General features: G+C 39.2%; 1 protein-coding gene across 1 annotated transcript in view; it reads left to right on the forward strand.

Moving 5' to 3' along the window:
* Positions 1–26,696, forward strand: part of LOC119785693 (androgen receptor-like) — a 51,825-nt gene that overhangs the window by 9,923 nt on the left and 15,206 nt on the right. Inside the window, exon 4 of the mRNA XM_038288460.1 lies at positions 13,914–14,192. Within this exon, the coding sequence (XP_038144388.1) occupies positions 13,914–14,192 (279 nt within the window). The remainder of the gene's footprint in view (positions 1–13,913; positions 14,193–26,696) is intronic.

Genomic DNA, 26,696 nt, shown 5'->3' on the forward strand with positions numbered 1-26,696 from the left:
CCCTATCTATGGATGCATCTGCACTTCCTGTGCTTTTTTCTTCATTGTTGTTCCTGAGTTACTGCTTTCAATCAGTAGATTGAATCTAAATAATTATTTAAGTCGTGAGACCTCCTTTGCATGAATTAGCCTCATGAAGAGGGTTACGCTAAGCAGACTTGTTATTTCTTTCATTAAAGTTAAGTCATTGCTGTTCAGTCGCTTTTTCTTGGGTTACTGGGTCAGTGGAATCGAAACTTGGAATATAAAAAAATTAAATCAAGAAATTCTGGGAGAATCTCGGTTGCAGTTAATTCTCTAGACTCAATCCCCAACCTTCCTGCTGGCTCATGTCTTGAAATATTGCTTTCAGTATTTCCACATAATTTCCTTTTCTCGTGACTTTCAGCAAAAAGTCCTTAGCCGCCTTAGCAACCCCCACCCCATCCTGGCAATATGAAGATGGTTATGTACAGGCATTTCAATCTTAGTTTCATCATAGCACTGATCATGCCTCCAAAGGCTATGGGTTGTATTCTTGATGATATTTTCAGACTGTACTGTAATCCAGCTTTTTGTGTTCCAAAAGGAGTCAACGCTTCCTCTTTTCATTCTATTTCAGCACAGGATTTATTTCACTGCGCTCTCAGCAGCTTCAGTTAGCATTTCCACTAGTTATTTAGCTTTTGTTCTGGGGTTAATATACCCATTTCACACAAAAAAACACTCATCCTTGGGAAATAAAACTTTTCTTGGTCTCCACAAGATGACAGCTGGGCATTCCTGGGGTTTTTCATTTCAAAAGAAAGCATTTCAGTTGTCTTCAATCAACAAATGTGCTTCTAATTAAAAGTATTTATGTGAATTAGTAATCTTAATTCATCCAAACTTCTAAAGTTTAAACAAAAACAAAAAAAAGGAAAAACATTTACCTTGTTGTTTTTGCATTCAGTAAATAGAAATTATTGTCGTATTCAGTAAAATAGCTTCTTCTCCTGCTTTTAGTATATAAGATGGTAACACACACAAATAAGACAGTAGAATGACACTACTCCATACCTAAGCATAGAAGGGACACCTCAGCAGGATTAAGTAACTTTAAAGCGATTATAAGTGGGAGCCATGCAGTGAGACATACAGCTTTAAAACGCTAAATAATGCATATGCCTATCTCTGTCATTGTGAACCCACCCTTCATGTTGAAAATCTACTGAGGTTTTACCAGCTTACCCGCTGTGACCATATTATAAATATAAATGTCTAAAAAGTACTATAAAGACCTTAACAGATGCTGCGCAGCAGTTCCTAAATGAACAAAGACCACTACAAAGAAAGTGAAGTCCTAAAAGTGAAACTATTAGTGGTTTTCCAAGACCAAGTACTTTATTCTCTGCACTGCACATCTCTGCTGGTTCTCTTCAATTGCAGCATCATCACAATAGGGGATGTTACTGATAATCAAGCCCCTGGCTGAGCTGCCATGCAATTTAGACCTCTTCCATTCACTTCTCCTTACTGTCACCCAGACCTGTTCGTCAAATTAGTCTGTAAAGATTGACATGTAGTGGACTAATTTTGGTCTTGTGTTCAATTTTCACTCTCTGCCATTTTCTCATTCAACTAACGGTGAAAATTGTGCTGGAGGCACAAAACTGACACGAGACATGTGAATTAAAGCTACAGACATGCTGGTAATTTCACCACCAGTCACTGACAAACCCTGTGGAGGGAAAATGTGATCTAATGCTGTGATTGTAGTAAAAAGGCGGCCCTTTTCCAGTTTTGGCTTGAAAGATCCTTTCACTTATGTTCTCATCATGGATGTATAATTGACTCCCAGCATTTTACCGGGAAATTTAAGGATATGAAATTGGGAAGTGACAGCTTTAAACGCTTTGTGTGAAAAAGATTTCTTATTTAATAACACGGAAGGTTAATAACTTAAAATAAGACCCCTGATCTTTTGTTGGTTTCGGTTCAATGAATTATACACTGGATAAAAATGTGATCCTATCATTGACAGCTCTGGTTTCTGTCTGAGGATGAGCAGAAAAATCTTTTATCATCATTGCCATCAGTTTTAGACCAAGGCAGCGATTTTAGGAGAGATGTCTGAACTATCATTTTAAAATTTTATCTAGAAAATTTTTATCACTTCCACATCTGCTGAGCAATAAAAAAAGTTAATGCAAGATGTGCATATCAGCTGTTTTTTTTTTTTTTTTTTTTTTTTTTTTTAGTGTCTATATTTTATAGATATCTTCATCCTTCTATACATACATACAGACAGACAGATAGCTTATAAATAAATAGACAGACAGACAGACAGACAGACAGACAGACAGACAGACAGATAGATGATAGATAGATAGATAGATAGATAGATAGATAGATAGATAGATAGATAGATAGATAGATAGATAGATAGATAGATAGATAGATAGATAGATAGATAAATAGATAGATAGATAGATAGATGGATAGATAGATAGATAGATAGATAGATAGATAGATAGATAGATAGATAGATAGATAGATAGATAGATAGATAGATAGATAGATAGATAGATAGATAGATAGATAGATAGATAGATAGATAGATAGATAGATAGATAGATAGATAGATAGATAGATAGAAGTCCCTTTGTTCATAAATAGATCAGCTTGTGTACGATTTCTGTCTAACAAATCAGCTGTTCTGTTAAGCCTTCAGTGGTTTGGCCTTAATGGAAAAGTGGCAGAATAGTAAGCCATTGCTAAAAGAAAAGTGCAAGAAATCCACTTTGCTGTGCACTGGGCACTACAAGCACATTACAGTTATTCAGTCAGATGAAATCAAAATGTAAATAATTGACCCTTAATTAAAAAAAAATGTAATGCAAGCAGTTCAAAACTAACACTGCTCAGCCCCCATTTAATGGTTTTGCCATGATAAAACAGGGTGGATATGCAATCATACTGTTGGGATGCTTCTACTTTAGCCGGACATGAGATTTGGACAGAGTGGATGGGGATAAATAAAGGTCTATCCTTAAGACTGGGATGGAGGAGTACTTCCCGGAAGAAAACTGTGTTACGAAAGGGACAAAATTTGTTAAGGTATAAGAAGTGTTAAGATCTCCCCTTTGGATCCTATATAAGTATGTGTTAAAACCCCAATCCTACATGTTAGCTTTAAATCTTTTAATTACCCTCAATGCTTTTCGTTTAATGGTCAACAAACTACATTGTTCTGTCAAAGCCCTGCAGTCTGATTGCTGTCAATGTTTCTCATTTTCAAAACAATTATGATGTTAAATAGTTATGTCGTGTTCTGAAGCTACTGTGCAGTTGCTCCTCTGGCTCTAGTCTAAAAATCGCGAGATTGATAAGAGTTTTGCCAAAAACAGCTTAATGTGTGCCAGTTTGTGTTTATTTAAAGAACTCTTAAATCCACATCTGGTTACTCCTTGTGTCTAACATTTATTAGCTCTTAGCTCATGAATTATTGCTTAATCATTTGGAGTTTGGGTTACCTTTTAAAGATCTGGTTTTAACATTCATGTTTGTCTTTCAGATTCAATTCTCACTGTTGACTTTAAGGTTAACGTGGAACTGTACAGTGCAGAAAAAGTGTCCCACTGTTGACCAAATTGTTTCTGTATAAAAACGTTTTTGGTGTGCGTTTTGAATATAATTGTCATTTTCTTAGTTCCGCTTCCTTGCTTCTATCCCCCGAGCTTCTAACATAAAAGAACATACTGTAAGAGCGTTGTAAATAAATCCCTACATTTTTACCTTTTAGTGGATTAACAATCCACTTAAAGAGCACAGGAAGTTGGAAATACTATAGGCCAATCTGACATTAATAGGAATAACAGAAATAACATTGATCCAACTTTTAACCTGCCCTTAAATGCTTAACCAAAGAAAACCCTGGCTATATAACCTTTCCTATTTCTTTGTTTCCTGTCTGAATTATTACCCTTAAAAGATAATGTATACTCAGCGTCTCTCCATATCGCTGTTAAGAAACATCTGCAACATCTGCATTTAATATAAAAGCAAGATGTCACAGCATTTGCTGTCATAAGAGACAGTGAGACAGTGTCTTACATTTGAGAATAAACAAAACTCCTCCAGCTAAAGGGAGATAAATCAGGAGCAATACTATAAGAGTCTCTCCAGATGAAAATGTCCAGCAGATGTTTGAGCTGGCAACAAGTTCCTAAAACATCATTAATGCAGGAGAAAGAACTCTGGTTTTGACAAGCTGAATTGCTTTGTGGTGTTATGAATATGGATCACTGCACTGTGGTTTTCTTTTCTTATAAATGCAAGTTAGGGTTAGGATCATTGCTTTCTTTCTCCTTGTAAACTAATTAAAAAGCGTTATGTTATAGAATGCTAGATACATTTGTTATCTAAGGTGAAAGAATGAAAAAGGTTAAGTTGGATCAAATTTCTGCAAGCAAGTCAGGTAAAATTTATTTGCATTCATTCAAACCTAAGATAATATGGCCAAAATAAACCAATTACATAATTTTTCTTGCTATGAAAGCAAAGACCAGCAATTTATCCAAAGAAGAAATAAAACGTTGTCATAAAATGTGGCAGCTGAAGGTAAGGTTTTTCTTTACAGTACACAGTGTGGGCCATCAATTTTTCAAAATGGAAATTACCAGTTACACAATTACTATTATTTTCAATATCTCTTTAACATAAACTGATAAATTTTTTTCTTTGCAAAAAATCAATTGTTACAGAATTTTTGCAATAATAATAATTAGATTATAAAAACAGACCTGTCATTTATTGCATCCCAGTTTTACCAATGCAAATGTAAATGTGAAATTTGTTTCACTCTACAGAGACTTTAACTGTAACTGTCTGCTTTAGTAAAGTGAGACTTAAACTGAGCTTTTTTGCAGCAAGTAATTCACATAAGTTTGGTGTCCATAAAAATATGTATAGAACCTTGTTAAACTGCATGACACCCTGAACTTTTTAAAATACTAAAAGAGTAAAAACAGCAAAAGAAAGACTATAAAGAGCCCTATACTCTTTTTAATGTTGCTTGAAAAAATTCTTGCATGACTGGAGAATCGGCCCGAAAAGGGCAAAACATTGTACAGTATATGCCCAGCTTTAAGGGTATGGTAAAAAAAATTCCAAGTCTGCAGCTGTAATTCAGAGAGTTTGATGGCTGTCCTATGGGCAAACGAAGGGGTGGGTGGGTAATAAAGAAATTAAAAAAAAACATGTATTTCCTACTGTAGATGCCCACTGAATAAACCTACTAATATATAATCAAGTCAAGTTTTTAAAGGACAAGTTGAGTCAAGAGAACATATTATTGTGGTGTATTCAAGTTTTTTGCTCATGTTTTGAAGCAACGGATCGCTGCTAATAGCAACACTGTTTTTTTTCAACCAACAAAGCTTTCCATTTTTCACAGCTTTTCACTTTCTTGTAAAACTGATCTAAGTAGTAAAAAATGACGGGGTAAAAAAAAAAAAACAGAAAAACATCTAAGACAAATTTTCAAGAGATTAAGAGATAAGATTATGAATTTTGAATGTGTTTTTCTAGTCACAATGAACACTCACAGCACTTAACACTAGAGTCACATTAACTTGATTGCAATCAGTTATGCTTGCAGTGCACATAACAGGAGGCAATGTCTGGAATGCCTTGCCCAAGGGTCAACTTACACCAAGAGGATCTACAATCAAACATAGAACTTTTGGATTTCAAGACACCTGCACTAACCGCTTGTCATTTGCCAAGGTTAGAGAGGAACATGCTTCATTAAGCAACAGTCATTTCCAGAAAACAACACCTCAAAATGTAAGAATTAGTGTTGAGTTTGAAACTTTATATAGTAGCCCATAGAGATAGAGTTGATTCCTTCCCGATATAATTTCAACCCCCCACCCCCATGCAGGGGTTAAAATATCTCACCTGGGCAGCCACGCCAAAATACGCCCCTAAACACCCCCCCCTTTCAGAGGCATAGCCCAGTATCAGGTATTGCAGGCTAACAAAGAATCCAAATGACTCCGCGTTCCTAAGGGGAGGACCCATTCTTCTGGTTCAATTTGCATGTTTTCTAATCCAAAATAAGTTTTTGGGCTACTGTATAAAGCTTCGAACTCAACGCTAATTCTGACATTTTGAATCGAAAAAGCTTCCTGGATGGGAAGCGAAACATCTTCAAACTAGGGAACCAAGTCCTGTGGATTGTTTTTTTTAAACCTTTTTAGAATGTCTATGGAATAAAAAAAAATAAAAAATTCTGAATGTCCATGTTAGTCATCTTTAATTATATGTTTAAGTAGAATGTCTGCCTGCCATGGCGTTTCTGTTCTCTAGTTGCTTCCTTGACCCTATGGATTAGGCCTGTTGTTCTATTTTCATTTGGTATTACTTCTGGTAGATTTCCTCCCTGTGTTTCTCTCTACTTAGATCCAGGTCATTTACCTGAGTGAAGTTACCTCCACCCCTCCTTCCTCAAATCAAACGAAAATGGTCTCAAATGTTTGTGCTACGTCTGTGGTGGTTGGTTAAGAACAAGTTTCCAGTTCTGTTTTAAAGTTTTTAACAAAGGCTCAAAGGTCAAAAGCTTTACCCCGCCCCCCACCCCCACACACACCCACAGTAGCCAAATCAAACAAAAATGGTGGCAAGTATTTGTGTTCATAAATTTAAAACAAAAGCAAAAAAAAAAAGACACAAAAAAAGACGACACAATTCATTGACTATTTTTGGTCAGCAATTTAATACAAATGCTCATTACCCTCCTCCTCTCAGCTCCCTCTGCATTATTTTTTCTAATTCATCAATTTTTTGTTTTCTTTTTCTGATCTTATTAATACCACCTGTTCCATGGCTTTTTCCACTGTTTGTAATATGTATAAGCTCCCTGGTTGCCGGTCTTATTTAGTTCTTCCATTATGCTCCCTCATGCCTAATGCCCAGTTTTTGGTCACTGTTCCATGCTTTTGCTGTATTTATTTTTTATTCTATTATTAAGAACCTGTGTTTGCCATTTTGTTTGTTATTGGTTCTCCCAAACAAACATAATTGTTAGAAATTGATTGAATAAATTATCATTTTTTCTGATGTAAAAAGATTGTAGTTTATTTTGTTGCAATATTCAGTGGAGAGATGGTGTTAGGGCACAAAACATAGCTTGTAAACAAAAATAGGGTCTAGTAAGAACAGTTTAGGAACCTCTGGCGAACAAAACAATCAGGATGATTGTGCGAGATGTTTGGGTGACTGATCAGCACATTATTAACAGCTAAATAGATTGAAGTAAATTACTGTCTTGGGGGAAATGATGTGTTCTATATAAACTCTTTATTGGTCATCATTGGAAATTTTTGGGAAAGAAACATAAATTCAACAAAAGAGCCTAACAGTGAAATTACTCGAATTTTCACACTTAGAAGCCGGGAAGAACTCAACTTACTGGCCCTGACCAACTATTTAGCCCTGAGATATCTGTTTTGGTAATGGTATTTACAAAAGCAATCAATTAGCCATGGTGCATAGCGACTGGCATTTGGAGGAAATGAAAAGTGTCATGTGGCCTGATGAAGCCTGTTTTTTTCTAGTTCTAGGACAATGGGCACATTAAGTAGGGCATCTGGCTTTTTCAAGGGTTTTGTGTGAAGTGTTTGGTAGTGATCATGTTAAGAAAGATTATGACCTTAGAGAAATTAGGAATTCACGGATAACCAGGAGTACCCATCATCATGTTTTTTTTTTTATCGCAGACGGTTTAGGATTTTTTTTAGCGTGACATTACAGATTTTAGTTGGGACCAAACTAAAAGACAATGATATAGTGAAAATTATGCTTCTTTTTTTGAACACTTTCTAAGCTGAACTCCATTACTAAAGCCAGAGTTTGCAGGGATCATGGTCCACATCTCATTAGTAGAACATCTTTATGAAGCTCCCCTAGAAACCTTTGAAAGACGTAGATTCCATTCCAGTTCGTTTTAACAGGTTTTTAAATTCAATTCAGTTTGATTATATAGTGGCATTTTACAACACTTCTTCTCGAGGCACTTTACAGATACAGTTAGATCATACAGTCAGATTGGTTCAAAGTTTTTCTAAGAAGAATTAGCTATTTGCATCGACTCTTTGATTCGAAAGCAATTCCCTCACACAAAGCATGCTTGTAGCAAGAGATGAGAGGAAAAACTCATTTTTAACAGGATGAAAACTCCGGCAGACCCAGGCTTAGTGTGAGCGGCCATCTGCCGAGGCCGACTGGGGTTCAAGGAGACAGAAGCAGAGATAGAAAAAAAAAAGCAGAGACAATAAAGATGACTGTCAACCAGCTCCACAGGTGGACTGGTCAAAGAGAGAAAAGCCAGACAGATGAGCTCCGAGCCAACTCCAATGTCAGAGGATGAAGAGAGCACATCCAGCTAGTCACAACCAGAGAAACATGACTAAACTAAAAAAACAGCCCTTTCACATTTTCCCAGCACCATTCATCACTCATCTCTGCAACAGAACCACAGTCCTTACCTGAAGAATGCGCATCAATAGGACAAAGCATGATTTATTTATAGTAATTTAAGTCAATTTTTCACAATTCTGAGAAAATAGCATGAATAATATGAATAAAAATAACTTGGCCTTGTTTCGATAGAGGTTGTGATCACCTTGTTTAACCCAGAGGTAATTTTATCATTAGATTAAACATTACCGTGTCCCTCGGGGGGGTCCTTTGGGGGGTACCACGGGAGTATGGAGTACCAGGCCCTTTAATAAGGGCTGTTCGGTCTCTGTAGGACCGGTGTCTGAGTCTGGTCCGCATTGCCGGCAGTAAGTCGGCCTCTTTTCCGGTGAGGGTTGGACTCCGCCAAGGTTGCCCTTTGTCACAGTTTCTGTTCATAACTTTTATGGACAGGATTTTAAGGTGCAACCAAAGTGTTCAGTGGATCTGTTTTGGTGGCCTTAGGATTGCATCTCTGTTATTCACAGATGTTGTGGTTCTGTTGGCTTCATCAGGGTATAATCTACAGCTTTCACTGGAGCGGTTCGCAGCCGAGTGTGAAGCGGCCGGGATGAGGATCAGTGCCTCCAAATCCGAGACCATGGTCTTGAGCCGGAAATCGATAGAGTGCCTTCTCCAGGTTGGGGAGGATATATTGCCCCTAGTGGAAGAGTTTAAGTATCTTGGGGTCTTGTTCACAAATGAGGGGAAGATGGAGCGGGAGATCGACAGGCGGATTAGTGCTGCATCTGCTGTGAAGCGGGCACCATACCGGTCTGCTGTGGTGAAGAGAGAGCTGAGCCAAAAAGCAAAGCTCTTGATTTACCGGTCGATCTACGTTCCTACCCTCATCTATGGTCATGAGCTTTGGGTCATGACCGAAAGAATGAGATCCTGGATACAAGCGGCTGAAATTAGTTTTCTCCGTAGTGTGTCTGGGCTCTCCCTTAGAGATAGCGTGAGGAGCTCAGTCATCCGAGGAGGACTCAGAGTAGAGCCGCTGCTCCTCCACATCGACAGGAGCCAGTTGAGGTGGCTCGGGCATCTGGTTAGGAGACTCCTGGACGTCTCCCTGGTGAGGTGTTCCAGGCATGTCCCACCGGGAGGAGGCCCAGGGGGAGACCCAGGACACGCTGGAGAGACTATGTTTCTCGGTTGGCCTGGGAGCACCTTGGGATTCCCCCAGAAGAGCTGGCCCAAGTGGCTGGGGAGAGGGTCGTCTGGACCTACTGAAGCTGCTACCCCCGTGACCCGACCCGGGATTATCGGAAGAAGATGGATGGATGGATGGATGGATGGATGGATGGATGGATGGATGGATGGATGGATGGATGGATGGATGGATGGATGGATGGATTAAACATTACATTTGTCTGTCCATATATCAAGCACTGCTTTATACTTTTTAAGGTGTGTCTTATAAAGTATAGAGCAGTGCTTTATACCTTATAATAAAACCTCTAATCTCCTTCAAATAAAAAAAAAATACAATTTAACGTTTAGTTACCTGTTTATTTTACTGTGTAATAGGGTTTCACATTACTTTCAATAACGGGTAATAGTTTTACCTCCAAACAAAACTTTAAGGCTTTAAGATATTACATGTACATCATAATAATATATATATATATATATAAAACTTATTTAACCTTATTTATATTCAACCAGCATTCAGATGACAATAGCAACTGGGGGGAGTGGCGGCCTAGTGGTTAGGGCATTGCGCTTGGAATCCAGAGGTTCTGAGTTCGAGGCCCACTTCCACAGACTGCCACTCTAGGTCCCTGAGCAAAGACTCTTAACCCCACTTTGCTCCCGGGGCGCCAAACAATGGCAGTCCACTGCTCCCCAAGGGGATGGGTTAAATGCAGAGAGTTAATTTTGTTGCTCTGTACTTGTGACAATGTAATGACAATAAAGCGCTGGGGAACTTGACAGCATTTTGTAGGAAAGACTTCGTTTTCACAAGTAATATAAAGTTGCTTCAAAATCCGAAGATTAGGAGCCACAAGATCTGTTCTAAATAGGGATTAGAGACATTACGCCTAACCTTTCTTGCTTCTCGCTCTTTCTACCGGACCTTTGAACAAACTGCTCCTCGTAGCAACCCAATTTTTATTGCAGAAATATTGAAATAATGATGTCTAGAATCTGGAAACTAAAGAGACCTTGAGATCATGCAGAGATAGTAGATAGACAAGGCAGTGCACATTTTTGTGTGTTTTCTTTTTTTTCTTTGAAAAATCAACCATTCCAAAAAGACTGATATGTTAAAGATGTTGATTATAATCGTGATGAGTCTGGTAAAGGCACAGAAAATTTGCACCTGCTGAGGAGAAAATTGGAGATCAATTTTACACGTGGAATTTGATCTTGCAGCAAATTGGGCTCGTAATAGATCACTCTGCAGTTCTCTCACTGTGCAGGTAAGCTGTCCACAATGAGTCTGACTCCACATATAAGTTTTCTGTTCAGTTAAGACACACCTTGACACTTGATAGTATTTCATTTTTCTAGGTTAAAATGTTATACCGAATTTGCATAAGAAAAAAAAGAAAAGAAATTTGCCTTAACCAGACTTTTTGGTCCTTCTTTGTGTCTTCTTTTCGCCTTCCTCTCGTCTACGGTGAGCTGATGTTTAGCTTAACCAAACCGATTCACACTCTGCTCTGCAAAGATCACACAATTGTCTGTGTCACAGTTGGAAAAGACCTGAGAAGATTTTAATTAACTATTTGCACCTGAGATGTTTGTCATTGGATCAGAGAGGAAAATGAAAATCTTATATAATCTGCAATTTTCCTTTGAAAGATTTAGTTTGTGCCTGAAACGAGCAATTCAATATTTATCAAACCAAACAACTGAGCCACCTACAGCTTTATAATGAGACAATTTTTCACATCTTCTTCTAGAGGAATTGCATGATAATGAAAGGTTATTTGCCCCTTTAATTAACTGATTAGTTATTTAACAATGTATAATAGGAAAATTCACCTATTTCATTGTTTTTAAATTCTTCAGCAGATTGTTTTTGAATTATATCAGAAGGCTACGGCCATTTTCCTCTACTTGGATTTAGAAGCATTAGAACAACAGAAGTGGTTGTTCGTAACTTGCCCCCTGGACATAGTAACCATTTTTATTTTGCTGTTATTTTCATTCATTCCGAAAAAGACAGAAAACAAAAAGAAGCTGAATCTGTCTGCAGTTGGTAAAAAAGCTGTCACAGATTGCATGTGGTGAATCATTGTTAGTCATGAATACTTACTTGTGAATGAGTATTTTCCAAATGCTAAGCATCTTGTTCTGTTATTCCCATATAGCTCTTACATAATGATAATCCTCTTTATTGCAAAAAAAAAAAAAAAAAAAAGTGAAGTCCAATTAGGTTCTTGAGTACCGGATGTCATTTTCAACCAGATGCTGCAGGATTTTTTGAATTTTTTGGAAATAATTTGATTCCTGATTATAGCTGGAAATGGAAAACACTGTTTTTTTTTTTTAAACAAACAAATGTGCCACTGTTTTTCAAGCCTTCGATACATGCAGTTCAAAGTCTAAAGGAGTAAAAATGTGGGACTGAAGTGGTCAGAGTTTTCGCTGATAAAGCTTTTAACAAACATAACTGACAGAATGATGTTTGGGCCTTCTATTAGATGAGGCCCATCTGTTCAGGAGGTTTCGGGCAAATTAAATATGATTAATTACCTGAAAACATATTACTTGATCCCTACTGTGGATTGATAAAGAAAACTGATAGTTCTTTTAAAATTACTTTAAAGGCCTTACAGTCCACAATCGAAATATAGTTTACTAAGAAATGGAACATGCTGTTTTACGATAAAAAAAGAAGCATAAGACCAGAACACAGATGTGCAGGAGGCAGGATCTGGATTCAAACTGATTAGTTTAAAGACAAATCCTAGGATAAACAACTTACAACTTTCTTTCAGTAGTATAGATTTTCTTGGCACCCTTCTTTAGGGTCACATTTATTAAAATTTGCCTCTAATATTGAATATTTGCAGATATATCATAGCATTGCTGTCTGAGTACTTGCTTGGCAGTAGTCAATAAAAAAACAACGTATGTGTGGCAGTCTAAGAGAAGGAAAGACATAGTCATAAATACAATTAGAGTGAGAAAAATTGAGATTGTGGAAATAAATGCAAATAAGACATTTGTATTTATAGTGAGATTAGGCGAAGCTTGGACCAATAAGTATAAAATAATGCATTTAAACATGTCTGTATCTGTATGAGATATTTATTTTTCCTTCTGCTTTAATCCTCAAAGCTATTCAAACTGACATTTTATCTTCTAATAACCAAAACTAAACCATTAACCATGCCTTTTTGTAGTACTTTCTGGTGACACATCACATGCTTGTCATAGCAGCGTATTAATAAAACAACATCCTAGGCATGCCGTATGAAACTTATTTGCCAGAGGATAGGAATTAATGCTAATTCAAATCTCTGCAAATTAAAAATAATTTTTGAGGTAATGCCATGCATAGCCACCCATGGAGAGATGTATTACTGTGTTAAACAACAGGTTTATTTCCTGTGGTTGTCATTTTAACCGGTTCTACATCTTGAATCGTGCATCTCTGCGGCTCCTCCAGAGGAGGCGTGTTGGCTACTGTTTTATTTTTAATCTTTGCTTTGATTTATGCTTAAACTAATGTATTTTCAAATGACATGATGTGGGATACTCAGAATTGAGATAGTGTTTTATAACCCTACCCCAAACAAAACTTTCCTTTATTCAGCTGTGCTGTTTGAACTCTGATTTTCCCAAAAATTCTCTGAGGATTTCAAAGACTAGCTGAGTTTATTCTGAAAATAAGTGAATGATTTGCACATAAATCTTTAAAAGTTGCAACAAGGGTCCTGTTTCTTACTTTACAAACACCCCATATCCCTTCTTATTCTATGGCAAGAAGCGATACATTTAAAATTTGGACTACGGAACATATCAGAAGATAGGTTGTGAGTAAGTAATAGGGAAAAAAGACATATAAAGGGAGATAACTATTATAAGAGATAAAATACTTAAGAAAACAATACCTAAAAAAGATATTTCTAAACACACAAAATACCCTAAAACCATGGCAAACTATTTATTGCAAGATTGTGATTTTAATAGGAAAGATATGGGTGGTTTCATCATTCTGGTGGTAAAATCCCATTACCAGTTTTGTTCTCCACAGTTCACCAGTGTGGCTTTAACTCTTAAATAAATAATACTAATATATTATTTGAATTAAAAAATGTCTGTGTTTAAAATGCAAAATCTGTCACATTATTTTTGATCTGAATTTAGATGGCTAAATTTAGGTCAAATTCTGCGGTTTGAAGTTTTTCCTGTAAATTTGTTTCTTTTCATAAAACAATTAAGCCTACTGTTCTTCCTTTTTCTGCTTGTAGCAAGAAAACTAAAGAAGATTGGACAACAGAAGAGCCCAGAAGAAGATCATCCTGTACAGGAAGCAGCAGAAGTACCTCCCAACATGTCTCCTAAATCAGGTCCGAACATGAACTCCCAGATGGTCTTCCTGAACATCCTTGAGTCCATTGAGCCTGAGGTGGTTAACGCCGGACATGACTGCGGCCAACCAGACTCAGCTGCTGGCTTGCTCACCAGCCTGAATGAACTGGGGGAGAGACAGCTGGTCAAAGTGGTCAAATGGGCTAAGGGATTACCAGGTAGGACACAATTATTCATACAGAGATTGTTATGTAGTTAATTGTTACCCTTGGACAAAGTTCTTTACCCAGGGGGTATTACTGAAATTATCGACATTTGGCTTTGTGTTTTTTAAATGATCACTAAGACTGAATAACACCACAGCTGGGAATCATGAAATACATTTTTTAAAGATCCATGTAGTAATCTGTGTATATTTACTCTTGGACATTTAATTCCTCAGTCTCCTCTCATTCTTCCTCTCATAATCCCTCTTCATTTATCACATTTCTGAAGCTTCCCTCTTACACACTGCAAAAAACCATTTTTTCCCCTTTAAATAAGCAAATTTTTTGTCTTGAATTGAGACAATTTGCCAATAAGATAAAACAATTTACACCTAAAATTAAAAATAAAACATCTTCAGTCCCTTATTTCAAACACATTACGTGTAATCATCTTATTTTAAAGGAAAAGTCCGGTCACATTCAGAATACAAACTTCTGAAAATACTTTAAGTATGAAATTATCACATACTTTTCAATAAATGACAAGTGTTTTTAATAAAGAGTAATTTCATTTAAATTCTCTTTACCGGAGACATCCATGTTTGTCAAAGAACACTACGGCCACCTACCGGTTTATGATGTCATGGTGCGGTATCGGCTGTTAAGCAAGTCCCAGTGCCGCGCTGGTGTTTGTCACAATGCGCTATTATCCATGATGGCGACGACCATCGCAGATCAGAAGCAGAGAGTAACGGATTAATGATATATTTTTTGTCTGGCCAGAAGTTCGATGGCAACTCCTCCCTCTTAAAGCTGTCAATCTAACAACAAGCCCGTGGAGGATCATAAATCAGAAAGGTGAAATAACCATTTTTTCCCCCCACTTTTACCCGATGTATTACAACATCCAACTGCCATGCACATGGGCAATGTCAGTTTAACTATAGCTCTCGTAAATTTCAATGGTAAAGTCCTCCCCTGAAATCTTAAATAATTGTGGTTGATTGCAGATGTGTCTAGTAGTTCCCATTGATTTTTCTTGTAACGCGGGGAGAATGACCTTTGGCTTACCGCACCGTAACGTCACTGCTGGAAGATGTCATTATATTTGGGCAAAAATGGCCATTCCAGGACTCAATGATCAGAAAGAATTTTTTTCTTATTTTTTTTTTACTGATGAACGTTAAATTAATTAAATCACTGTGAATGTATTAGTTTTAGGTATAGATAATTACTCACTGGTTATTCCTCGCTGACCTGACTTTTCCTTTAAGGGTGAAAATACTCATTTCATTGGCAGATCATCTTTTTTACCTACTCAAATTAAGGGTAATTACACTTTCAAATATTTTTACTCATATCTAGACCGTTTTTGCAGTGCAGTGTGACCAATTGTCAGGATTTGTTTGTGGATTGTTGACCCAAAGCAGAGGCAGGAAGGCAGAGGTGAATTGTAAATAGATTTAATGATGAGTAACTGAAAAACAAAGTCCAAATGAATAGGCAACCAAGAATCCAAAATCCAAAATGAAAACAAAGTCCAAAAAACAAACATGAAACCAGGAGTCCAAAAATCAAAAATTCAAAACATGAAAAAAATAAGAAGAAAACAAACCAGAAAACCATGGAGACATCAGGGAATCAAACTCAATGAGGAAGGCTCAGAGAGACGAAGTGGAGGAAGATTGAAGAGGTTTGACGAGGACTCAGCAAAGAGGAACTGAAGAGAGAGGGCTTTTAAAGGAGACCGAGACAAAGAGAGGACTAATGAGGAAACTGGGAGCAGGTGTGCACAGAGCAAGAGAGGAAAAGAGCTAGGGAAAAAATGAGAACATAAAAGCGCAGCAGAGGGCAACAAATAAAAAGCTGGAAGACTGGAAATAACCAGAAAAACACAACTAAATAATAATTAAACCCTTTAAACAAATAAACCCTTTAAGCAAACATGGATACTCAAAGAAAACAAAACAGAACCAAGACTGAAACAGTAACTAAGAATTAATCAGAGAACACAAGAAAAATAAAAATTAAACCACTAAAAACTAGAAAACAAGGAGTAAAGCAAAAAACTGTACACCCCAAGATAACATAACAGAACCAAGACTAAGACAGTAACTGAGAAAAAACCATAGAACACAATATACTAAGAATTAACCCACTTAAACTAGAAAACAAGGTGCAAAGCAAAACTAGATACTCAAAAGAAAAAAACATAACAGAAACACAAACCTGACACCAATATATTTACATTCAAACTTCAACCAAAACAAATACTGCATTTATTTCACTTTCCTTGCACTCAGGCTATGCACAATTTGGTGTTATGTGTGCTTCTTCCCTTGCGGGTATTTTCTTCCACTGAAATCCTTCCCCTCCCTCACACTTGCTAAATATGACAATATGACTCCAAACTTCCTTTTAACAGAATATATATATGTCATGATCTCAGCTAGGTCTGAGACAATTAATTGGATTAATTGTGATTAATCAATTATTGAAATAATCGTCAACTAATTAAGTGGAGTGTAGAGACTGTAAAACATGCCTTTAGCTGACAGAGCAACCCATTTAGACCCGTAATTATACCAAGATTGTAAAAAAAATATATAAATATTGTGAATTTAAGATTTTTTTTTTCATCTGACAGTATACTCTCGCCAGAATTCCTCAGGTGAAAAAGTTTGGGTTTCATCTGGTTTATTTTCATAAAGAATCTTTCGCTATCCAATTATTAATGGATTAATCAAAAAAAAGATTTAACAGATTAATCGCTTTCCAAAATAATCGTCTGATCTACCTGAACCTATCTGCATATAACCAGCCTTCAGACCAAACATCAGTGCCAGATTATTTCAAGCCATTGGTGAGATCTATTCCAGCATTCTTATTCCCAACTTCCTGCCTGTTTGCCTGACCTGACCTGTCCCTATTTCTGAGCCTGCCTCATCCCTGTCTGACTTGACTGCCTGCCTGTTCTGTCTGACCCTGATCTATTTGTGTGCCTGCTCATTGTCTAACCTGCAACTGTTTCGCGACCTCGTCCTGGATTGCCCTCTGGTGCTTCATTGGACTTCTCGTCACCTGGCTCTGACCCTGGCCTTCACCCCCGACTATGGATTCTGGTTTGTCCTCTTGTACCTCCTGCCTGCTATTGTCTTGACGGTTCTGACCTTCTGCCTGATCATGGATTATTGTAACTCGGCTGGAGTTAATCTCAGGGACTTGCTGACCTGTGACAGCAACATCAGTGCTACTGTCAAACGGCTCAAACCTAACCTCATGGTTCTTTCCACACTGAGGACTAAGAGAAGGTTAGTGACCATTATGTTTGTGATTGATGCACATCTTAAAGCTAACCTGGTTACTAACCCTCTGTCTCTGTTTCCAGAGGTTCCTGCCCTAGTCGCTGAAACTACCTGAAGCGGCTTTGTTTTAAAAAAAACTGTTAAACTTTCACACTGGTTGTCTGGTTTGAATTCTGGATCAGTCTGTTCTGATCATTACAGAATAAACTGAGCCAACATGGACTCATCACCACACAATCAGTTGTGAGCAGGTGTAGAACAATCCATTTCACAACTTGAAACTGGCATCCATGTATTCTTATCCCACTTACATGGCCAGGCTTTACCCATTAAGCCACTTCCACATATGTTCGCCTCTGTTAGCACGCCACTTCATGTTGCTCAGGCTAGTCAAGAGCCACACCTATCACTGTCTGAATCATTCACATGCTAACCTGATCAATGCAGGGCTTTACTCACTCAATGTGAAATTGACTTTGAGTCACAGCCTCCGTGTTATCCCTCTGAACGCTGTAAGATCGCCTATGGGATGTCCCTATTAGCTTCCGAGTGCCAGAGCAACTCTAGCATCTGTCACTCTTACCAGGCTTTCTCTCAGGAACTAGTGCGTATGTTCAGCCCTGTTTTACCTTGTTGTGTTGTCCATCTAACAGGGGAACAATGAGTGGTAGAATACATCATAGACTATCATCTCTTATCATCTGACAGTTGATGGAACAAAGACACCTTGATGGATGTTTTCATCATAGGACTGAACAAGAGGATTAACGATGAGTTGACTTTCTAAAGACTTCAAAGCAGCTAGAGGACCTGGCCACAAGGATCGACCTCCGGCTCATGGAACGTTGCAGAGAATTGAGGCAGATGACATCAACCAACTCCAGACCGATCACACCTGCACCAGCTGATGTTTCTTCACCCACCCAGGGGACTGAGCCGGAACCCATGCAGCTTGGAAGGACACGTATTTCCAAGGAGGAGCGTTTTGACAACATCAGCTCAACTTATGTCTTTGTTGTTGTGGTGATGGTCACCACATTAAGAACTGCCCGTTAAAAGGCCAGCTCAAAAGAGGTGGGGGAGAACTCTACTGAGTCGTACTAAACTGTCTATCTCCCCAGAGTTGTTACCGATCATTCTTATTTTCCTGCTAAGTCTCAAACTTTTTCCGCATTATTGTTTGAGGAGCACATACTGTGTTATATGGATGAGGGACTTGCCAGGCACTTAGGGGTAAGCTTCTTCCCTCTCTAGCCTCCCGCCAAGTCCTTGGACTAGATGGTAACAATATCTTGATACCCACTGTCTCTGAAGGCAACTCAGTCTTCCTCACCATCATCGGCCATTTCTCCAAAATGGTCCATCTGGTTCCGCTGCCCAAACTTCCCACTGCCAAGTAGATGGGAAACATTCTGGCCAGAGAGTTTTTTTGCTTGCACGGTCTCCCTATGGACATTGTGTCTGACAAGGGTTGCCAGTTCGAAGCTCAGTAGTGGAAGGAGTTCTGTGCCAAGCTGGGGATCTCTGTCAGTTTGGTGTTGGTTTTCCACACAAAGACTGATGGGCAGACAGACAAGGCCAACCAGAAAGTAGAGACTAATATGTGCATTTTATGTCATCATGATCCAATGAAATGGGCACACCAGCTGCCATGGATCAAACATGCCATAAACTCTTCTCCATCCCGCACCACTGATCTCTCTCTATTTTACTTTGCGTATGGGTTTCAACAGCCAGTGTTCACTGTCCAGGAGAGGGATTCTAAGCTGTCGTCTGCCCGACTATCTGCCATGAGGTGCCAGCGAGCCCGGAGAGATGCTAAAAAAGACTATTACGCAGATGTCACCAAGGCCGTCAATTGTCTGAAGATTCCTGCACCTGATTAGACTTAGACAACTATTGTCATTTTGTTAACACATAGTGTATACAAAACTAAATTCCATTTTGTATAGCAATCAGACAGTAAATGAGCAGCATCTTATCAGTGAAACAAAATTTCCATTTCATAGAGTGCAGCTGTGATCAAATGCAAACAGTATGGAAGAAAAAACATGGTGCAAAACGCAATCATATGGAAGTTCAGAGCATTTCAAGACAAATATATATGGTGCAAATATGCAGTATTTTGGTTTGGTGTTATCAAAGTGATGCAGAGTCTGCGACTTGATTTAGAGATTTTTTCTAACAGTTCAGCAGTCTGATGGCAGTGGGGGAAAAGCTGTTGCAGAATCTGCTGACACTGCAGCGGACAGCAGGGAGAACAGTCCATGGTGGGGTTGTGAGGGTTCACTAATGATGTTACGACCTCGGGACACACAGCACCGGGATGAAATGTCTTTAATAGAGGGAAGAGGAGCCCCGATGATCCTCTCTGCTGTTCTCACCACTCTTCTTACTTTCTTCCAGTCTGAGGTGCTGCAGCCTCCACACCACACAGTGAGACAGCTGGTCAGAACGCTCTCTATGGTGCTTCTGTAGAAGGTCGTGAGGATGGATGGGGGCAGGTGGGCTCTCCACAGGAAGTACAAGGGCTTCTGTGCCCTTTTGACCAGTGAGGTGGTGCTTATAGTCCATGTGAGGTTGTCTGTAATGTGCACCCCCTGGAATTTGGTGCTGCTGACCACCTCTGCACCTAAGCTGTTGATGAGCACTGGAGCGTGGTTGGGTCAGTTCTTTCTAAAGTCGATGATGATCTCCTTAGTCTTCACCACGATCAGGATCAGGCTGTTATCTCTGCCCCAGTCCACCAACTGCTCCACCTCTCTGCAGTCATGATCGTTGTCGTCTCAGGCCCACAATCGTGGTGTCATCTGCAAAGTTCACAATCTGATTGGTGGTGAATCTAGGGACGCAGTCATGTGTTGTCAGAGTGAACAGCAGGGGGCTCAGGATGCAGGCCTGAAGGGAGCCTGTGCTTAGGGTGATAACGCTAGAGGTCTGTTTGTGAGGAAGTCTGGCAGCCAATTGCAAAGGGGTGTATTAAAACCCAGCTGTTTCAGTTTGCCTATCAGATGCTGTGGGATGATGTTGAAAGCTGAACTGAAGTCCAGGCACAACATCCACACGTGAGTGTTCTTCTACTCCAGGTGTGCTAGGGTCGGTGTGCTAGGGTCAGGTGAAGAGCAGAGGAGATTGCATCCTCAGCGGTTCGTTTCTGTTGGTAGGCAAACTGGAATGGGTCGAATGTTGGGGGGAGACTGGGGACAATGTGTTCTTTAACCAACCTTTCGAAGCACTTCATTGTGATGGGAGTCTGTGCAACAGTCCGGTAGTCATTGAGTGAGGTGACCTGAGGCTTCTTTGGGACCGGAATGATGGTGGCAGACTTAAAGCATGTTGGCACTAGGGATTGGTCCAGCAAGGTGTTAAAAATGTCTGTAAGGACACCAGCCAGCTGACTTGCACACCCCTTGAACACCCAAGTATGCCGTCTGGGCCTGGGGCCTTTCATGGGTTGGCTCTCTTCAGAGTCTTCAACACATCAGCTGTGTCAAGACTGAGTGACTCCTGTACCAAATGTGGAACAGCTTTCACTGCTGGAGTGCTGTTGAGTGTCTCAAACTTTCCAAGAAAAGTTGTTTAGCCCAGGTAGGAAGTCAGCATCAGCTACACCCACCATAGGGGAGGGTGTGTTGTAATCTGTGATTGCTCGTGTTCCTTTCCACATCCTCCTGGTGTTGCTGGCATCGTGGAAGAGATCCTCGATCTTCCGGCTGTGATTCGGCTTTGCTGATGTGATAATTCAAGTTGGCACGGGATGTCCTTAGTTCCTCTCTATCACCAGACTTGAAAGCTGAGTTCCGTGCTCTAAGCGATTTCTTAACTTCCCCATTCATTCAGGGTCGTTCGTTGGCCCAGGTGGTGATGTTCTTAGTGGTGCTGAAGTCCTCAATACATTTATTGATATAGGCTAACACAGTCATGGCATACTCATCAATATTAATCTTGTTTTCATATGAAGCTGCAGCTTTGAACATGTTCCAGTCAGAGCATTAGCTGCGGCCTGTATGCAGGAATTAACATGACAGATAGGTGATCTTATGACCCAAGATGGGGGCAGGGGAATGCTCTGAATGCATCTTAGATGTTAATGAAGGCTTAATCCAGAGTGTTCTGTCCCAGAGTTGCAAAGTCCCCATGTTGGTAAAAATGAGGGAGCGAGGTCTTCAAGTTAGCCTGGTTAAAATCCCCAGCCATGATAATAATGCCCTCTGTGTGTGCAGATTGAATCTCAGAGATAGACTAGTAAAGAATCTTCATGGCCTCTTATGTATTAGCGGTGGGGGGGACACAAACAGCAATGATGCTAGCCACAGTGAACTCTCTGGGGAGATAGAATGGTCTGCGGTTAACAGTCAGAAACTCGAAGTCGGGAGAGCAGAAGCTGATGACCGATATAGCATTTTTACACCAGTTGTTGTTTATATAAACACAGAACCCCCCTCCTCTACTCTTACTGCTGAGTTCGCTGTTTCACCTTCTGTCCTTCATGAAGGTTTGGCTCTCTACTAAGGATCTGCCTTTGAGAATTGACAGTCGGAAGCTGGCACCTCATTTCATCAGCCCATTTCCTATCTTCAGCTTCCTTGCACCATGAAGGTCCATCCGACTTTCACGTGTACTGTGAAACCAGTTCCCTCCTCCAGATTTGTACCTGCCTCCAGACTCCCCTCCAACCACCCAACTGATCAATGGTGACCCCGTCTACAATGTTAGAAGCATTCTGAGGTCCAGGATGAGGGGGCACCAAATATATAGTAGACTGGGAGGGATACGGACCGGACAAGACCCTGATTTGTGAATTTTGGAACATCCCGATCAGCCCAAGTGGTTTTAGATCCCTCCCTTAAGGTTGGAGGGTCTGTCATGGTCTAGGCAATGACGCACTGATGCAGGTGTGATTCCTCACAAGACACATCTGCTCAGCTCCGCCCCATTCTCACTACTACTCATCTGATCCACCTACAACTATCTGTATATAAACAGCCTTCATACCAAACATCAGTGCTAGGTTATTTTTAAGCCATTGGTGAGATCTATTCCAGCATTCTGACTCCTGACTTCCTGCCTACTTGCATGACCTGATCTGTCCCTGTTTCTGAGCCTGTCTGAACCCCATTCTGACCTAACTAGCTGCCGGTTCTGCATGACCCTGATCTATTTGTGTGCCTGCCCATTGCCTAACCTGGAACTGTTTTTCGACCTCATCCTGGATATCCTTCTGATGCTTCATTGTATTTCTGATCACCTTGCTTTGACACTGGACTTCACCCCGACTACGGATTCGTGTTTGTCCTCTTGTTCCTCCTGGCTGCTATTGTCTTGACGGTTCTGACCTTCTGCCTGATCATGGATCATCGTAACTCAGCTGGAGTTAATCTCTGGAACTTGCTGGCCAGTGACAGCAACATTGGCGGTACTGTCAACCTGCTCAAACCTAACCTCATTGTTCTTCCCACACTGAGGACTAAGAGAAGGTTAGTGACCATTATGTTTGCAATTGATGCACATCTTAAAGCTAACCTGGTCACCAATCCTCTTTCTCTGCTTCCAGAGGTTCCTGCACTAGTCGCTGACACTACCTGCAGCAGTTTTGTTTCAATAAACTGTGTCAAGCTTCACACTGGTTGTCTGGTTTGAATTCTGGGTCCACCTGTCCTGTTCTGATCGTTAAAAGTAATGTATATACTATATGCAGTATATATATATATATATATATATATATATATATATATATATATATATATATATATATATATATATATTAGTGCTGTCAAAATTATCGCGTTATTATCGCGTTAACGCGAGGCTATTTTAACGGCGATAATTTTTTTAACGTGAGATTAACGCTATGTGGTTTTATGGTACAATTTTCCATTTACATCCCGCTGCAGCCTGCGGGAAGACGGGGCTATTTTCCCCCAGTCTATGCATTTCTCATAGGCTTCGAGAGCGGAGCTCCTCAAGGAAAAAAGACGCTCATACACTGGGTGACGCTAGTGCCTTTTCTTTAAGCCCCACCACCAACAAACAAGTTGAGCGTCTGGTAACTAGTAGCAACCTGAAATACGCTGAGAAAACAGATTACTGAGGTGAAATGGAATCTGCTACGGCACTATTGCTGTCTGTGTACGCCACAGGTCGGTATCGTGTGTGTGAGTGGGTGTGTGTGTGTGTGTGTGTGTGTTCTCATTTTTGTTAAGAGGCTGAAAAGTAACTTTCTAGAGCATAGACTACCTCCATCTAGTAATGTCGGTCTATTGATTTTGATGTATTGATTGAAAATTGTTCATTATTATCTTGGTTAATTAACATCTAATGTTAACTGTACTACATTTTATAGCAGTAGGGTAAAATGCTTGTCTTTGTTCAAAAGACTGTATTAACTGTAAAGACTGTCTTTTACATCAGCCTGTTTTCAGGGCTACATATTTGTTATTTTTTGCTACATGCCTCCCCATCTTCTTGCCATATGTTTCTATGGCATAAATCAGTGTCTGTGACCTGTTTTCATTTTAAAAAAAGAACATTGGCACAAACCTAGCCTGTATGTATTTATGTCATCGAGAGTATTTAAATGATTTTCAATCAGAAAAAAAATTTGCGATTAAAATGCGATTAATCGCGAGTTAACTCAGGCATTGATGCGATTAATCGCGATTAAAAAAATTTAATCGATTGACAGCACTAATATATATATATATCAGTGACAACTGGCCAATGGAGGGCGCTAGAGCTCTCCCCCACCCTGATTAAGACATTAAAAATATAATTATTTTTTGTATAATCTAATTTGAAATGAACATTTATAATATTTCCAAATATATTAATATATATTTCTTAGATCTGCAAGATACATATTTGATCTTTAATGAGTAGTAAAGCGTCATTCAATTTTTCGTTGGATTCATGACGTATTTCCCCCCTGGGGCATAGATATCTGTGTCCATTGACCCTTGTTAAAAGTTCTACATGCACAGTAGCTCCTCTGCAATACAAAGGTATAGAAGATTTTATTTTGAATTTATAGCCCCCCATGGAGAAAACTCCACCAGCCGCCACTGATATATAGCCTATGCTAAACCAGGTTAAGGTTGAGGTGCTACGATGCAGACCATGGTACATGTAATGGATCTCATAGATTGTTGTTTTGTTTTTTGTTTTTTTGCTGTTTGGTGAGATTCTTGTGGCTACAGCCAAAGCAGCAACTGAACACAATGCTCATAGCAGCGCCAAGAGCCCCATAACATATTTAAAGGCTCCAAACAAGTGTGGCCAATTTTCTGCCTTAGTATGTTTCTGGCAGATACAACTTCACATTCTCTGATAACCGATATGGGTCAATATACATGGGTCATGCATGTGGGATTTGATGCCACCATTCTGAATTTGGGTCCATATACACTGACACCTCAAATACAAACTGCCATTACCACTCTACAGATTTTCTGTGCATGCTTAAGACAGTGGGGAAAGCTTCATGGGCGTACAGCCGTAAAATTGAACAAGAAGCACATAGAGCTCTCATTGCCACTCAAACCAACTCTCTGGTTGCCTGTAAAAACCAAACCACCAAACTAAAATGTCAAGTAGTTTTATCTTTGATTTGAAAGCACAATGTCCAACACTTTTTTTTTTTTTATTAAAATCAGTTAAAGTAACAGAATTCTTATAGATACTATTGATTTGTGTATTAACAAGAATACACTGAGGTTCAAGACATCGCAGTTTATTTTTAGTTTTCTTAAAATGTTTTTTGCATTTTAATGATGTGTTTCATTTTGTCTCAATGTTTCCTATCTACCCCCCTCTGTGACAACAATCCTACATTTTATAGTGTTTTCTCCACTGTGTAGTATATTTATGTCTTTAATTGCGAGCCTTACACAGCAAACCCTACAGGGTGCCAACCAAATTAATTATGTTTTAGCTTGCTCAGTAATGTAGTACAAATTATTTAATGTTATGTTGTTTGGATTTTTCAGTTGATTGAATAATGCCAGTTACAGTAAGAACAAACTGTTTATTCAGCTGGAAGTAGCTCAATAACATTCTTTGCTAACATTACTCTGGTTATTTTCAAATACTTGTATTTGCCAAATTTCTATTATTTTAAAGATGCACAACCACATATTTTCATAGTTTTTACGTAAAAAGCAAGAAGCTCTCAGGGAAAGGCTTCATGTGTCACCTAGAAAATTCTCTTCCATTTGAGTTTATTTTTGCTTTTAACTAAACTTGCAAGGAACAGCTTCTACAGGTGCTGGTCATAAAATTAGAATATCATGAAAAAGTAGATTGGTTTCAGTAATTCCATTTAAAAAGTGAAACTTGTATATTATATTCATACATTACATACAAACTCATATATTTCAGATGTTTATTTTGTTTAATTTTGATGATTACAAATGACAACAAATGAAAATCTCAAATTCATCATATCAGAAAATTAGAATATTACTGAAGACCAATAAAAACAAAGGATTTATAGAAATGTTGGCCAACTGAAAAGTATGAACATGAAAAGTATGAGCATGTACAGCACTCAGTATTTAGTTGGGCCTCCTTTGGCCTGTATTACTGCAGCAATGCGGCGTGGCATGGAGTCGATCAGTCTGTGGCACTGCTCAGGTGTTATGATAGCCCAGGTTGCTCTAATAGTGGCTTTTAGCTCTTCTGAATTGTTGGGTCTGGTGTATTGCATCTTCTTCTTCACAATACCCCATAGATTTTCTATGGGGTTAAGGTCAGGAGAGTTTGCTGGCCAATTAAGAACAGGGATACCATGGTCCTTCAACCAGGTACTGGTAGCTTTGGCACTGTGTGCAGGTGCCAAGTCCTGTTGGAAAATGAAATCTGCATCTCCAAAAAGTTGGTCAGCTGCAGGAAGCATGAAGTGCTCTAAAACTTCCTGGTATGTGGCTGCGTTGACCCTGGACCTCAGAAAACACAATGGACCAACACCAGCAGATGACATGGCACCCCAAACCATCACTGACTGTGGAAACTTTACACTGGACTTCAAGCAACGTGGATGAAGTGCCTCTCTTCTTTTCCTCCAGACTCTGTGACCTTGATTTCCAAAGGAAATGCAAAATTTACTTTCATCAGAGAACATGACTTTGGACCACTCACCAGCAGTCCAGTCCTGTTTCTCTTTAGACGCTTCTGACGCTGTCTGTGGTTCAAGAGTGGCTTGACACAAGGAATG

Source organism: Cyprinodon tularosa, unplaced genomic scaffold (genome assembly GCF_016077235.1).
Source record: "Cyprinodon tularosa strain WSP-4 unplaced genomic scaffold, ASM1607723v1 ctg256, whole genome shotgun sequence".
NCBI classification, from domain to species: domain Eukaryota; kingdom Metazoa; phylum Chordata; class Actinopteri; order Cyprinodontiformes; family Cyprinodontidae; genus Cyprinodon; species Cyprinodon tularosa.